Source organism: Patagioenas fasciata, chromosome 6 (genome assembly GCF_037038585.1).
Source record: "Patagioenas fasciata isolate bPatFas1 chromosome 6, bPatFas1.hap1, whole genome shotgun sequence".
NCBI classification, from domain to species: Eukaryota; Metazoa; Chordata; class Aves; order Columbiformes; family Columbidae; genus Patagioenas; species Patagioenas fasciata.
The window spans coordinates 13,367,682-13,384,059 of NC_092525.1; the positions used below are offsets into that span (position 1 = coordinate 13,367,682).

General features: G+C 43.4%; 1 protein-coding gene across 9 annotated transcripts in view; it reads left to right on the forward strand.

Annotated features, from left to right (window-relative positions):
- RABGAP1L (RAB GTPase activating protein 1 like) overlaps nucleotides 1–16,378 on the forward strand; it is a 238,084-nt gene that overhangs the window by 200,842 nt on the left and 20,864 nt on the right. Inside the window, exon 1 of one of the 9 annotated variants that reach the window (XM_065842084.2) lies at nucleotides 6,721–8,813. The exons of the other annotated variants lie outside the window; for them this stretch is intronic. Coding sequence (XP_065698156.1) covers nucleotides 8,703–8,813 — 111 coding nt within the window. The 5' untranslated portion in view covers nucleotides 6,721–8,702. Of the gene's footprint in view, nucleotides 1–6,720; nucleotides 8,814–16,378 lie in introns of those variants that run through there. 9 annotated transcript variants of the gene reach the window in all.

Here is a 16,378-nt window from a genome sequence, read left to right on the forward strand (position 1 = left end):
TTGCATTCCTTGCAGACGGACCTTTGCTTAAGCATTTCCCTTGTATGAAAGACACGCTAAAAATCAAGAATTAGAAGTTATGGCTCAATTTTCTCTCAATGTAGCCCTTTATTTGGATGTTGAGGGGGCTCAGTGGGAGCACAGCCCAGGCCTGCGTGGCAGAAACCCTGAGCCCAGCCTGGGCAGGACCCTGTGGGTACGAGGAGAAAGTGTTCTCTGGCCACAGCTGTGCTAAGCTGGACCGATTCCTGATCAGTTCTTTTAGGACGTGTCTCATTTCTTTTAGTTGCATGGATATACTAGGAGCAGTAATACAAAACGTGCAGCCCAGATTTTAAATAAAATATAAACTTGGGATAAGACAAATGAGGAGGGTAGAAGAGTATGTGGAAATATCTCAGGTCTCTGATGGCTGAAGAAATACCTCATTATCAGAGAGAGCTCTATGGTAACTTGTGTAAGAACCTGCTTTCTCTCCCCCTCTGTACATACCATTTGAGCTCTAAAAATAAGCTTCTTAACAGTCAAATCAAGACAACTTAGTCTTTAATTTGTATGAAAATACAGAAGCTTTTCTCATAGTGGTATTTTGAAGCATTAAACGCAGATGCAGATTTGCACAGTAGGAGAATAGATCAGCCCAGTTAAGCACCGAAATAGTTTGTCTCCCAAATCATCGTGTGGGAACAGAATTTCCCTTTCAGTGAACTGCGTGAGGATGAGCAGGGATTTAGCAGCACAGGATAATGTGAGGCTCAGATTAGGGGATGCTGCTGGGAGCCTTACATGGCAGATCAGCTTGCACGGCCCTGAGCCGCTTTCCTCCTCAGGACCTGCCCTGTGCCAGTTCCAGGGGAGCACCGAGACTTGGCTGCCGTCCGTCTTTCCCAGCAAACGCGTCTCATGTCAGATGCTTTCTGAATCAGATCCCTGCTAATGCGTCTTTGGTATAAAAATACACTAGCAAGTGCTGTTTCTGGACTTTTTGGCTACGTTCTGTGCTTTGACCTCGAAGATAATGCTTTGATTTTTAATTTTAGCATTGTGCGATGTGCTGCTCTCCTGGAAAGTATCAGTCGTTTGTACTTGTAGTGTATCATGCATGACATAATCTCATTTCAGAGTCTTCCAGCATGCCTCGGTCCAGATTACCTCTCACAATCAAACTCTTTTATACCTGAACCACCAAGATACTGGGACTAGTTTGTCTGGTTTGGTCCAGTTTAGCTGAGACTGTGTGCCATATCCTGCTCACTTGCATCATTTCAGTCTTATTTATCCTTTATCTCATCTCCAATCAATCATACTGCAGATTTATGTCTTGTTTTGGGAATATGCCATTACTCTTGCGCTATTTACACATAGAAATGTCTTCTCCATGCGGCTTCTGCCAGGGTTTCACACAGAAAACGTTGCCATAGAATTTGGTGGGGCTTTGCTGTGGCCTCATCATTGCCTAGCAGAATGTATTATAGTGAGTTTGTGCCTGGCCAGCTCTGGGGGTTTGGATGGACAGATGACATGCTGAGCTCCTGCCATTTTCTTTTAATTGAGTACAAGACTTTCTCATAATGCCTGGCTCTCCGGCTTTTCATTCTTTCTTTGGTTTTCCTCTTGTCCCGGACTAAAGAAGAGGTACAAAGTGACGCTTAGTAAAGATACTAAATGTGATGTGATACAGGGTGCTTCAGACGGCTCATCCAGGTAACTGTGTCAATGTGCCCTGCTGCAGGGTCCCAGCTCCCTGCGCAGCGTGACTCGTTCATAAGACATTGAACAGCACTACGGAGAAAACATGTCAGACAACAGCATAATAACAACACCACTAATAATGCAACTTACAGCTTTGCGTTCTTCCTAAATTTCACCATTCTTAGTCTTCCTCTGGGAGGTAGATAAGGACTCTTAATCCCTCTTTGGGAAGGGAGAGATGAATTTGTAGAGATGTATCTACCTTAAGAAAGTAAATCGTGTGGGTTTTGAATGAGAAGCCCCGAGTCCTGGGTCCCAATGCGAGTATCTTCATGTGACAGATGTCACTATTTCATGTGCTACTTGATGCTAATTAAGATCTTTTGTTTGCTGATCATATGCTGTACATGAAATGACAGTAGACCGTGGCTGAAGGAAGCGATACAGGTATATACTTGCTGTGCAATTATTGTTTGTACAAGGCCTGAACTAGCTCTGTTACTCTGATGAAGCTTTTGCTTGATAAAATTTGGCTCTGCTTGCCTTAGCTTGTGGGCTATTTGAGTGAAATTGCTGAATCAAGCTCCACTGAAACCAGGCCAGAAACCGGTATCATTTTAAGTGCAAAGCACTCTTACTATGACTGCTCTGCTAATCATCTTGAAAAACTTGCTTGACCCCATTCGTTTTCTTTCCAATACCTGTTGAAGTGATGAATGCAACAAGGTTATAATACACTTCACAAGTAGTGGTGGTTCAGATCACTTTGTTTTCACCTCATCAGGGGCCTATAAGAAAGATGGGCACAGACTTTTTAGCAGGTCCTGTTGTGACAGCACAAAGGGTGACGGTTTTAAACTAAAGGAGGGAGATTCAGGCCAGACATAAGGAAGAAAATTGTGCCCCTGAGGGTGGTGAGAGCCTGGCCCAGGTTGCCCAGAGAGGTGGTGGATGCCCCATCCCTGGAGACATCCCAGGCCAGGCTGGACAGGGCTCTGAGCAACCTGAGCTGGTGAAGATGTCCCTGCTCATGACAGGGATGGCACTCGGGGAGCTTTGAAGGGCCTTTCCAACCCAAACTATTCTGTGATTCTGTGATTATGGAATTTAGCTCTCAATCCATTTGCATGGTTTAAAAGCAAGCATTATTCAGTTGTTGGATTAACAGCCCTAGGGAATATATATCAGAGACATCTACAATGGCAAACAGGTTGCTAATGTTTGTCCCTTCAGCAGCTGAGGGACCTGTCTGTGGCTTGGCCTGGGAGGGCAGAGATGCAGCCACGGCCCTGGGCAGGGGTCGGAAGGTCCCTGGTCTGTGGTCCCACTCTCTCCGCTGTGGTGTTGAGCAGTTTACGGGTGTCTGCTGTCACTGAACTGGGAGGAGATAAAAACCAGGTCCCTGAAGAGAAGGAGTGAAAGAGGTGGCAGAAGCCTGCTGCTTTTCAGGAAATTACGCTCTTAGTTTGGGAATTTTTGGCTTTTCCTTCTGACTGGCTTTTGTAGGGGTGTCTGTGACGTGGTGCGGCCCCACTCAGAGCGCATCGGGCTGCGTGTCCTAGAGCTCTCCAGTAAAATCTCGGTTTTTTTTAACAGCCAAAAGCTAGGATTTCCAGAATCTAACAGTGAGAAGATGTGAATATTCCTTTTACACGGTAGCAACACTGGCTCAGGGGCATCCGACTCTTTCCCTGTCCCGCTGCCTCCATTGCGCATCCCACCGCAGCTCTGCATGGGGCCTGGGATAACCTGCGCCCGCAGCTGGGACCGGTCCGAGCCCTCTGGAAAAACACAAACAAGCAAAATTCATCCCAACTCTAATGCAAATTCTCAGCAGACAAGAAGGAAGTTCACTAAGCCAGATGTTTCTGTCAGACAGTTGACATACAAAGGAAACTTGGCTGAAGAGAGGAGATAATCTGTAGTGCCCTTAGAAAGTGATAGTAGCATTATGGAAAGGAAACACGAAAACATAAATTAGAAATTAATAAATTAGAAAAATCAAAAGAGAGTCATGAGTTAATTTTAAAGGCTTTAAAATAATCTGGCATGGACTGAGCTGAGTATGTAGCTGTAGGCTGGCATCCCAGCTATGCTGTTGTTTAAGCTTTTTCAGATTTGTATAGTTTTTAGAAATCAAAATGGGTGGATGTTTTAGGCAGCTTCATGCACTTGTTTAGCTGTAATTTCACGTTAATGTAAAACCTGAAATGAAGCACAAACTTGACCCAAACCCTTTGAAATTGCAAGCATTAATATCTATCTCTTTGAGAAACAGAACAAATACACAGAACAGAATTAATGAAGAATATGCTTTTAAAAATAGAGGGAATGGCCTCCAGCAGGCTGGGGAGCTATCGGCTGGCCCGCTCTTCCACCCTTTATTAGCCTTGCCTTTCACACTACAAAGAGGTTTACTTCTTTTTGTGAGATTTAAAGATCATCTAGGAACTTTGTGGAAGAAAATCCTTACACGGCAGTTGTTGGGGAGTGGGACCAGCTTTTTGAGTGGCACACAGCTGATTTGGGGAGGCTGGCAGAGGGGAATCTGGGTATTCTCTGCTACATTCATTTTAATCTGTAAAGATGCACTGACTGTGTTTGTAAAGGTTCCTCGTGCTTTTGCAGTGATTTTGCTGTTGGTGCTTTTCTGTAAGTGAAGGAGACCAGGGCGATAGTTCTGCCCTCCTCCGTTATTCCTGCTTAGAGTGAATTATTCAAGAGGCAGAGCTGGCAACAAAAATGAAGACTCCGAAGTTGGAGCTTTCCCCTGCGCGTTTGTCGGGAACGCCTTTGCCTCAGCAATTCCAGCCCCGCTGACCTCTGCCACCGCCAGCAGAGAAACGTGCGCTCTGTCCAGCACCGTGGCTTTGCTGGCTTTAATCTGCAAAAATGAGTTTACAACCTCGCCTGCTTTCAAATCGGGAGAATGCGGCATAGCCGCAAATTGGGAGGATTTACCCATGTAAGTACATATGCTAAAGCACATGGAGCCCAGATTTTTCCACACATTTGGAGGATTATTTTAGGCGCAACACAGGTGCATACACCCACATCTTTGGACAAAAAAAAACAGGGAAGCAATTGCTGAACTATAGATCAGCCTGAGCCTGGCAACTTTTTTTCCCAATGGTACGGGGTGCTCCTGCCAGCAGTGGCTTAGTGCTCAGCGCTCACTTCGGACCCAAAAGCACATCTATAAGTATTTATCTTCTGATGTCTAAAACTGGAACAGAGTTCTGAATAAAATCGCAGCCTTCTCAAAGGCTGCACCAGCACAGCAGTAAATGCTCTGCTCCTTATTTGTGATACGGGATGACCAGGCCTGCGGAGGACAGGCAGCTGCTCCCGGCCTTCCGCTCCAGCACAGGCTTGGCCAAGGGTTGGGCCTGACAATGTTTGACTTGTAACCCAGCATTACACTTGCTGGTCACGTTCAAAACAGTTCTTACAGGTTGTTAATGGGTAAGGGAGTTGTGAAAAGAACGTGATATTGCCGTTACTCATCCCCGTCTGGGGGAAAACACCCTTGAAGGTGGCCAAATGCCATTCCAAGTGCTCTGAAAGGAGTTTTATGTTTCCTTATCTGAAAACTGCTGTGATCTTCCCGGATTAATTAATACATGAATAGCAAACAGCAGAAAACGCCTTTATGTTTCAGAAACGCGGTGGCAGGAAGGGAGCGCTTAGCAAGGAGCTGCACATCCCTCCCATCTGTAATGCTTTCCCGTCTATCAGAAGATCCTCTCCCCGTCAGATAGCAGCAAGACATTCCTGGGGGTGGAGTGAGAGTGAATTTATCTCAGGAGCGAGCAGGATTCTGCTTTGCTAAGCTAACCGGTTTGCTCAATTCAGGAATTTTCCATTCACTTCTATTATCCACCAGCATACAAATCGCAACAACTGTAATTAGGGCTGCTTACCTTAATTAGTTAACAGTTTTCTGCAGCTCTCCTGTCCTTCTGCTGGCTCTCCTCTGTCATCCTGACTGCCTGGTTGAACCGCTTCTCCGCAAATTCCTGCATTGGAGGAGGTATGATTTCCAAAACCGTGTCGTGGAGGGGACTGTGTTGCCGTTCCTCAGGGAAGGCTGCATGGTCGACATGGTGTTACACAGAGCAGCGCTATTTGCTTTAAAGAAGCATGATGTTGCATTACGTGCTTTTTATTGTCTTTTGATAGATTATTCATCACTCGAGCGCTCAGAAGCCCTGGCTGAGGGGGAGGCTGCATTTGAAATGCTGGCAGGAGCGTGCGGTGCGGCCTGAGGAGGTGGCCCAGGGCATCTCTCTGCGTGGCTTTTCCTTTCCGTCCCCCGGTGCTGCGCTGGGCCTGCGGGGACAGATTTGCTTCAACTCAAAAGATTTAGTTTAACTGGCTCAATACTTATAATTTTGTGTGCTGATTCAGAGCATAGCACAGACTGTTAACACAGATGTAAAACACAGGTTTGTAGGGATCTGCGGGCAGCTCAGCTCCATTAGCTTGGAATAACTACTGAAAAACATCCTTTTTAAAGCAAAGGTATGCGTTAGCCAAAGTCAAAAATCAGTTGTTAGGTCTTGCAATTGCTAGTTAGAAGATGCCGAAATTACAAGCCCTCTGTTAAGAATAAATATCAGAAGAATTTCTGGTCAATAATACAATAGTAGCATGTAGCTTTAGTGGTGTTAAATCATCAAAACTGTTCTGTTTAAGATGAAAAAAAAAAAAGGAATATAGGTTCTGGTGCATAATTCCTTATAAAATAGAAATGCCTGTTGGCTAAATCAGGGGAGGGATCTGTGTAGCTGCAGCTGCGGAGTGCATCTGATAATTTGCATTCTCCACCTCCTGCCCTTATTGCAGAGTTAAATTGGTGTCTCATTAACACGGGGATGTTTGTTGTTACACCGCCCGCTCTCTCCCCTGCGCCCACACGACTGTTCCAATGTCACGTCAGTCCCTGTTGGCAGCCTGGGGAGCGGGAGGGGTTGTGGGAAGGGACTTTCTTCACCTCTTACAACAGGTGCCTTTGTCAGCACAGCTCAGAGCAGCCCGGCAGCAAACACCGCAGCTTGGCCCTTCTCAAGTTTGCGACAAGAAAAAATAATACCCACCCCACAGGGCAGCGAAAGGCAAGGGGAAGCGGTCACTGAAAGCACTCGGGGAAACCTGAGCGGGATTTAGCACTGCAGGTATGGGGTTTGTATGGGCGACACGGAGAGCGATCTCGTGAGCTGGATATCGCTTCAGGATCGGAATCTAAAGGATCTCTGCCGTGGGAATTAACTGGAAAAAACCTTTGAAGAAAAGCTTTTAAAAATGCACTATAGGTGCATTTCGAGGAAAAAATACCTTTCTTTGGCCTGCAAGGGTTAAGCATGATCAGAATCTGCTTTGGTCTCAAGGATTTAACCTCAAGTGCTGCATTTTTTGTTTGCCATAAGCCTATTAGAACTCTGTTTCCTAGCAATAACATGTAATTTCTCCCCCTATTTAAGAGGAAGAGATGTTGGGCTTTTAATCCCGTACGCTACAGCTGTTGCTCAAGTTTCCTATTGAAATGCAAATAGCACCCGGTGCTATTTAGATACCTGTATAATCTTTGATAAAGATACTCCGGGAGCACAGGAAAAAGAGAAAAGCAAGGTGCGGCTGACCCTGTTTATTCTGGAAAGCGAGAGCGTAACCATATGCTACAGGCACCCTGAACTGGAAATTTCTACCAGATTTGCTGCATCCAGCACATATTCTTTCAGGAGCCAAATGCACGGGCTGAAATGATTTGTGTTTCTTGAGCAGGTATGATTTTTCACCAGGAAGAAGAAAAGGCTTCCAAAGAAGATAGAAATGTAGTGGAAGAGTTAAAGCAGAAGTGCTGATTTGCTTGGGAGTTTTACTTTGCCTGAGTCTCCTGATTGGAGTTTCTTTTGGGGATGTTGTGTTTATTCTTCAAATCGCTTATTATTTTCTAGATTTTCATTTGTAGTTTTGAGAATATTGATTTTTAATTATTTTTCTGATTTTTTTTTTCCCTTGCGCTGTTTTTTCTCTGTGTCAGATAAATTAATTGGAAATCCAGGAGCAATTTGAAGGCAGCTACGCTGTTTAGGACTTATAGACAAGAAATCTATCTCTTCTTGGTTAAAAAAAAAAGGCCAGTCCTAGATTCAGGTTTAACACCTTCTACTGTGGAAATTTTAAATTGCATAAATTGTTTTTATTTCACTTGTGGAGGTGTGAGTTTATTTGAGGAAGAGCTCACAGTCTTCATCGCATTTTGCATGACTGTTTTACCCTGTATTACAAATGGAAGCTGAAGGACTTTTTGGAGGGTTGTGATTTGATGGCATCATCTTCTTCCTAAAATCCAAGTGTCTACGTGGCACGAAATGCATTTCAGATCTGTGTGAAGGTGGAAGTGAAGTGGTTTTAAAGATTTTAAAGGCGAAATTTAGAAACTTGTAGAAAATGCCAAGGAATGTCTGAAAGAAATCATCATTACAGCAGTCTCTGAATTTACAAATAAGCCAGAAGAAGCAGTTGATTGGAAAGTGAGACTCTGCTAAGAAGAATATCAGCATTCATGGGAGAAAACTGGATATAAAGAATAAACAATTGCTCCAAAGTTTGCGAAGAACAGAAGTGATTCTGGTCCTGCTGTCAAGCACTGACGGATCTTTTCTTGCTTAATTACTAATCTGGTTTGGCTACTGCTTTTTCATCTTCAGCCTAACGCTGGAATTAAAACAGGTTCCCTGCCTTTCCCCAAACTTGAGCAAATGCCTTTTGCAAGCTGGGTGCTGGGAGCGTGAGCAGGTGTTTCATATGTGCTTCCAACCTTAATAAAAGGCACTGTGGAGAGGAAAACCCCCGCGGGAGCTGATTTGCTGGGTCATATTTTCTGCGGTGACACTCCTTCCTCGTCAGCTTCTTCAGGTGGGTGTGAGCAACGGCCACGGGCCTGAGCCAAGGCTCACCGTGCGTTCTCAACCTGCTCTGGCCGCTGACACCAGCTTGCCGGCAAAATGATGGAAGAAATCTCCATAACGGTGGCTTACGATGCCCATGTTTTTAGCCAGCTGTACGATGAAGATTTTCTGGCCAACCTGGTGGCGGTCAGCAAACCCAAATCTGTGGTAGGTGTTGCTCTTGCTCCTTTGCCAGTAATTTTTTACAGTTACACTCTGTCCAGTAGTTAAGTCGTTCTGCTGAAAGCTGTTGATTATTTAGCTTATTTTTATTACTTTTTCAGAAACTTGCTGTCATGAATCAACAAAATTAAAATAATTTATAAGAGATAAGACTGTTAAAATAATGAAGTTTAGAAGAAGGCGATTTGCTCAGTAGGATAACACTTAAAATAATGTTTTTGAAATAATATTGCAATAATTGAAATAATAATTAAGTGGGTAAGTGCCTGAACTTATCATCAGCACTAAATGATGTACACACTTGGTGTCTTAGCGTGTCAGTTAAAAGGTCAGGCCAGATGCCCAGCTTTCACTGAGGATCTGGGGTGTAGGTCACGGTCAGCACTAAATCTGAGAGAATCTGTCCTTTGCTTTGGAATGGCAATTTAACACTTTTGTATGTTCTTCTGAAATCAGCATAAATGTCCATAAAAACCTTTTAGTTAGATTACTGGTTCCTTTTTTCATAAATAGCGTATATCTTTATGTAGATGACACGTATAGCGTGGTCCTCTTCCTCCCTCGTGGAGCCCCCAGCACTTGCAGGGAGCTGCACCCAAGTCAGTAGTTTAGGCTCAGTTTGGTGTGAGCTGATCCACATAGAAGCAGTCAAAAAAGTCTTAGAAAATGCATGTGCAGGTGTTGAGCTCAACTTGAAAGCAGAGGCAGTTAAAATTTCAGTCTAAATACAAATCAGGTGAATTATTGAGCAAGCCAATTAAGCATTTGTGTTTGCAGATTTTGGTGTGTGCGTGTGTTTGTATCCAGGTAGGTCACTAGGCTGTGACAAAGGGAGGTGTTCTCAGATGAGGTAACAGAACATTTAATGGATGGCTTGCCCTATAATTTATATCTTTGTAAAACGCTGCTTGGCGATGACCTCTTCAGTTTTGTGTAGCTTTGTAGCAGAAGTAACAGGCTTTGTGTTGTGTATCTCTGGATTCCTCCAGATCAACTGTGAGGGACTGGAGGAGAAGTAGCTGGTGTCAAAAGCACCACGTTACAGCTCCAACTGACTTGGGCCACTTTGAAAATAAGATGAAATAACATTTAAAAAAAATTCTTTATGAGGTAGTTACTTAGCTCCTATTAAACAGAGATGGAGCAACCATGGGAGGAAGAGCATCATCATTACTATTATTTATAATGTCTGAATGACTGACTTCAGTGTAATATGTGTTCTTATCAGCTCTTTTTATTTTCCTGAATCAAACAGTATTAACATGTTTCAGTACATTATGTACTAGTAGATAAGAAAGGTGGTTTTTGCAGGGTTTACATAGGAAATACTTACCTACTCCTTTAAATGGTTTTGAGGTGTACTAACTAAGCAAATAATGGTGCAAACAGCCTGAGTACATTTAAGATGAAGCTCAACAGGATTGTGATGGGATTAGATGGTGCGTGGGAGCCTGCGCTACTACCTGATGACTCAGAAAGTTTCTTTTCAGTTCTCTGTTGCTATGTTTGATCGTGGGACAAGCGGCCGATTGGGATAAGTTGAGGCAAATCCTATTGACTCTGTCCTGGTCATTTTACCAGGCTGTACAACGGCATGTACTGCATGTAAAGTAAGATTCTGCAGAGAGAATTTGCAGAGTTTTTGTTCATTCTGAGGGTTCATGTTAATAGGACAGGGATTTCTGCAATCTAGGATTCATCTGTTTGTTTGCAAAATCCACGTTTCATTCATCTTTAAGGTTTTTCTAGTATGCTGCTCTGGTTGCAGGGAAACATTAAAAAGTTCTTTAAAGGCTTTCATCCTGTTCCACAGTTTGGATACAAGGATGGCTTTGTTGTAGTTCCAGAAATCTTGAATTAGTAATTCTTCATAGTTCATTTGGGTTGTGCAATAGGTCGAGACGCACAGGAATCTCTCTTGCAGAGAGCTGCTGATTATGATGTGCAGTGGCAAAGGGTTAAGACCGAAACCAAACCAGACCCAGACAGTCCCTGTCGTGGGTTGTTCGTGCTTCAGGCCAGTCCTGCAGGACCTGCTGACAAGTCCAGTGCCACACAGGTAATGACCTTCATGAGGAAATTATCTGCTGTTGGCCGGGTCCCATCAACTCTAGTTGTATTTTTCAATAGAAAATGTGAACTTTTTCAGTGGAAAGGGTAGCAGTGTTTTTCTACTGTTGCTTTGATGCACATAAACACTAGACAATTAAACAGGATGTAGATGATCTGAGATAAGGTTTTGTTAAATACGCTCCAAAGCAACACTGTGATAGCAATCCTCCAACATATATTTTAATAAAATTAGTCATATTGCAGTGTGACCATGACACACGGTTGCTTTGCTGTGTGCTCTTGCTTTCAAGATTTCAAGTTGCTCTGGAACTACTTTGCACAGAAAAGTGTTCTGCTGTGGAGTTTGTGCAGGAGCTGAGTGGCTTTGCTCTAGCGAATTGCAGTTCTCAGCTTATCTGCAGAAAACTTGGACCCAAGGGTTTACAAAAATCGTACAGTAAGTGGTATAATCCTCTTAATCCAGAGCTGAAAAACATTCTTCTGGAAAGCTTCATTGTACTTCCATTTGCCTGCCTGCCTTGTTGTGTGCAGCTCTCCGTTCAGGGGAATGATCAGCCGTTTCAGAGAAGCAGTGTGTGGTCACGCACCAGCAGGCTCTGCCATTACGATTTCCAGGCTCTCAGTTTCGCAAACTGAGGAGGTTCGGAGCGGATGGGTGAACTGCAAAGTGGGTGAGAATCTGGGTGGCCCTGCAGGAGCACAGGGTGTGGTGATGGGGGCTGAAGTCTAATGGGCAGCTGGCCAAACATTGGGTTTGGGGTCAGTTGTGGGGCTGGCACTGTTTGGCACCTTCACGCCTAGGCACCGGGGCAGGAGCAGTGGTGTTTCATCGAGTAAGCTGTTTCCAAGAATTCAAATACATACGAAAAGTTTTCTGGTCCTTCTTGTTCTTTACTCCTCTTTCTACCAACGCATCTTCTGCAAATTTTATTACTGGGACTGTGTTTTTCACTTCCAGGCCGCCAATGTAATGCTTGGTAAGGCTGGATCCTGTGTGATTCCCAGAAGACACCTTTTAGGATGTGATTAACCCAAAATGAAAAATGTCATTGAATAATGATGTCCTTTGACAATGGCTTTTTGACCCATTTCCTAAGCATTTTAATTCATGCTTTACGGCTATTATGGCTATTGGATACTCCTCTTGGTTGGTTTTGTTTATTTTTTAGAATAAATCTATGATGTGGTAGTGAATCCAGTGCTAGAGAAGACTGTAACTGTGAAGTTAGTTTTATCAACCAAAGCTGTAGATAAAGAATAAAATGGGACCTACAGTTTATAAAATCCCACTGGAGTGGAACCAGTTACATTCCTGCACTAGTTGTCAGCTGGATCCTTATCAGCTCTGCAGAGCATGCATGTGGGTTTCTGAGTTTCAGCTGATGAACCGAAGTCATCCAAACGGTTTGACTTGTGGTTCTTAAATGCTGGTAATACGGAATTTTCTTCTAATCTAAGTGAATCTCCACTCTGTTCAAGGATTTACTGAAAACGAACATCGGTGACGGGAGATCTCATCCGCTAGTTCTGTCAGCACTTTTGCTCTGTGTAAAGCCCTGCAGCCTGGTTTGCAGCAGAGCTGAGCTGTTTTCTGCACAGTTCTGACTCCTCTGAATTGTAATTATTTTTGAGGTCTAATTATTAATGCATATGAACAATGCTTAGGAGTCCTCTTGTTTTCAATATGCTCTAGAGTCAACTCCAGTCTAATGAAACTCAAGAAGGAACTTAAACTTTTTTCTTCTGCATTTAGTTTTAGTTATTGTTTCATTTGTCCCTAATCAATTACCTTCATTATTTTCTAATTATTTTCTGTTCATGTTTGAAAGCATTTCTTCTTGCTGCCCTTTTATTGTCTTTGGATCAAGAGGAAATTATTTAAGCAGTGTGTCAAATAGCCCGTTTATAAATAAGAACAGAATCTTTGTGATTAAAGCATGGATATTTGAGTATTTTGGAGCTTCCTCATTTTCTTCTGAAAAAGAATTCCTGGAAAATTGATGAAGCTTTTTTGGGCACTTGAGAAACTGCTTATGTCTCGGTCATTACAAGCCCAGTTGGGAGAAGAAATTTGAAATAAGTTCCTGGACATTTTTGGTTCGTTAGGTCTGTAAATGTAATGATCTTGAACTTGTTTGGTATGAGCATTGAACCTTTGCAATTAAAGAAGAGCAGGTAACGAGTTACTTTGTAAGGCCATATTTCAACATTTAAATACAGAAATGGTTAAATAAGAATAATTTAACTAATTTCGCTCGCCACAGGTGAGACAGGTCAGGTAAGATTGATACATAAGCCACTTCTAATCTGTTAGATACCATAATTGTCATATTGAGATGAGAAAGTGGGTCAAATGAAAGATTTGAAGCTCCTGAATTCTAACCTTCAGCCTTCTTACCTCACTAATTGTAGGTTGTTGTTATATGTGATACAACACACCTTAGTAAAGCCGTGTACAAATGCAAAAGCTTTGTGTGTAGTCACAGCAAATGGAAAGTACACATACTTCGCGGTGTTCTGTCAGTGTCTGCATGATCAGTGTGTTCATTGACTTTGAAAGGAGTGTTAAAACTGGATGAAAAGGCGGTTAATCTCTTCATGGAAGCCTGATTTCTTAATTACTAGAAGGTGGAATAGAAAGCTTGTGTAGGTGAATGTGGTAGTTAAAAATATTCTGTCTTCATTGTCTACAACAATTTTCATTCTTTTTGAACCCAGTTCTCTGAATAATTCGGCATAAATTCACTGCCAAAGTCAGAAAACATATTTCAGTGATTTTTATCCTGTTCAGTTTGCGCTTTCATGCACCATTCGATATGCACATTTATTCTTTATTGCTTCCTTCTAACTGTGTCAACATGAACTTCGGAAAAAAGAACATTGTTTTAAAGCTGTAGGCTTGGGGTTTGTGCTAAGAAAAATCCAGATGGTTTGATTTCAAGGTAGCATCTCAGCTATGCCAACACAGAGTTCAGCGTATATACAAACATTGTAGTTTTGCTACAAGGTAGAGTCACCTGAGCAATCCCAAATGAACACGTCATGGCATTTGTTTGGCCTTTACCTTGGCGATCACAGAAGCAAAGTGTGTAGAGGAGCAGCAGCAAGCAGAGATTGTCCAGATTCAGGTTGAACGGTTGTAGCAGGTTGGACAACACTGAATTCTGGTATCCCAAAACTGAGGGTCTCCTTCTTGTGTCAAGAGGGACAGTACAGAGAGCTCAGGAAGATTATTAGGCTTGCCTCTTCTTTGTGGCTGTTGGTACTGGGGGATGAAAACAATGGGACGTAGATGTTGCTTAGATGTTGCTGCTAATAGTAACTGGCTTCCTTTTGTGGAAAAAGTGTGTGTTTTCCCTCTGTAGGAGCCCTCTCTTCTGTAGAGCTCTCTCTTCAGCAGCAGCTTAGCTTTCCAGCTGAAGTTGGCAGCATGGCCACATTTCATCTTCCACCCCCAGCTCCTCCTGCCTGATGAAACTTCTTGCTTTTCTCAGTGCTTTAGATGCTCTTAGGATTTTTCCTGCTAGATGATAAAGCAGACAGTCTCGAGTTCCTTGGTGACTGACACGATGGATGAGCACAGGTCTCCGCACAGGTGAAGCAGCAAACTCAGATTGTAGCGCTGGGGTGGTGGTGGGGAACCGGAGTTGGGGCAGTGAAAACCAAAAACCGGCCTCGTACATCCAGGTTTGTGAAGCGGTACACCTGCTTTGTGTCTCTCGGGGCTGCCGTGCAGTGCTGCCGAGTGTTCCCACCCCGGGGCTACACTCCAGATGCTGCTCAAAGTGCCTTTTACCTGTCCTGGCCTCCACCAGCTCCGTTGACAAGGCAGCTGTGGGCAGCTGCGGGTACCACCGACGCTGAGAGGCGCGAATGTGGCCAAACCTGCAGCCTCATTAAAGGCACGGAGGAAACCTTCTGGGCAGAGATAACGGAGCAGCGCAAGGATTAGTTATTGCAGTAAAATGCTTCAGTGAGCGCTTCTGATACCTTGGGAGTTGGACGCTGTCCCACTTGTATGTTCAAAGTGCTCATCATTTTTATGTGTGGTTTTGAAGAATTGGTTTTTTATTTTAGGGTTTTAGCTGTAGTGTTTATGGAGCTGGGCAGGCAGAAAAAGGACAAGTCTTTTGAGGAGATGTGCTAAAAGTTGTGGTAGTTGCTGAAATACACATAAAAGTATTTGACATAACAGAAGCCCTGAATGGTAGAGCCCTGAATGGTTCAGCTTTAAAATAGAAAAGATATGTTTTTTTCTGCTAGTGGAGTAATGCTCTTAGTAATTGCTCTTAGTAACTTGTGGGTTTGAAATATTTGTAAAATTAAGGAAAGGTGTTTTAGCAGCAAGGACCTCACTACACATCAGAGAAGCGTGACTATGATTTTAAACAGACTTGCCAATTTAGAGTGTGACAGCATTACAGTTTTTGATACTGCGACAAAGAATTGCTTATCAATAACACATAGAATGTGTATTCCAAGAACACCACGAGGTTCTTTGCTGCTGGACATGGCTCACCTGGGCGTACCGTTCAGAGTTGTGATCTGGCACCAATGCTGCATCTCAGGAAGGAGAATGTTTTTTTCATCTTACGCTGGGCACAGAGTGTGACAGGGGACAAGTTGTGGCTTGGTATCTCAGCAGGGTCAGGACAGGCAGCCGGTTTCCCCGGGCTTGTGGCGGCTTTCAGAAGATGCATTGAGCTTGGGGGTTGTTAGCTGAAAGCTGTGGGCTCTGTGGACTAAGTCTGTTTGATGAGACAGGTTTTACAGCCATGATAAGACGATATTTTGAACCTGGTTACTGACCGTTTGGTAGCCTTGTGTTGGCAATTTTCAATAAGTGCAATATGGAGATGGGTCTGTGTTCCTTTCAGCATCCTCTCCGGAAAGTTGGAAAGCAAACCCTAACACCACTCAGCTACCTTCTGTAGCTGGGAACAGGGTGTTCCTCTGCTAAGTGATGCAAGAAAATCACTGGGGGCTTTTTCCTGAATTTCCAATTCTGTTTTCCTGGGGATGGTGGTGAAGACTTTGCTTGTCTTCCTGTTCACCCTTCTATTGCTGTGATGTGCCAAGAAATACAACCAAAGCTCTAAAATGGTTGTGGGCAGGTGAAAATCAGAATGAATGATGTACCTTAAAATGGGAGAGAGCTGAGGGTCTGATTTTGTGTAGTCCCTGAGGATATGTATAAAGCCTTTAGCACCAAATGCTGTATACTGAAAGGTGTATGTATGCAAGACACACAAAATCACTTGGAACTGTTAGGTTATGAGGTGTAAAGCAAGGAATAAATTTTGTGTTGGAAAAACTGCTGTTGTTTGTAATAACTGTGAGCATGGCCCTGTCTAAGATCCCAGTCTGTGTCCACAGGATATATACGTAGTTTCATTTAGCCCATATAGTTTTTTGTAGCAGAGATCTCACTGTTCAGGCATTCTTTAAGTTATGCCGGATAATGAAAATGACCTGTA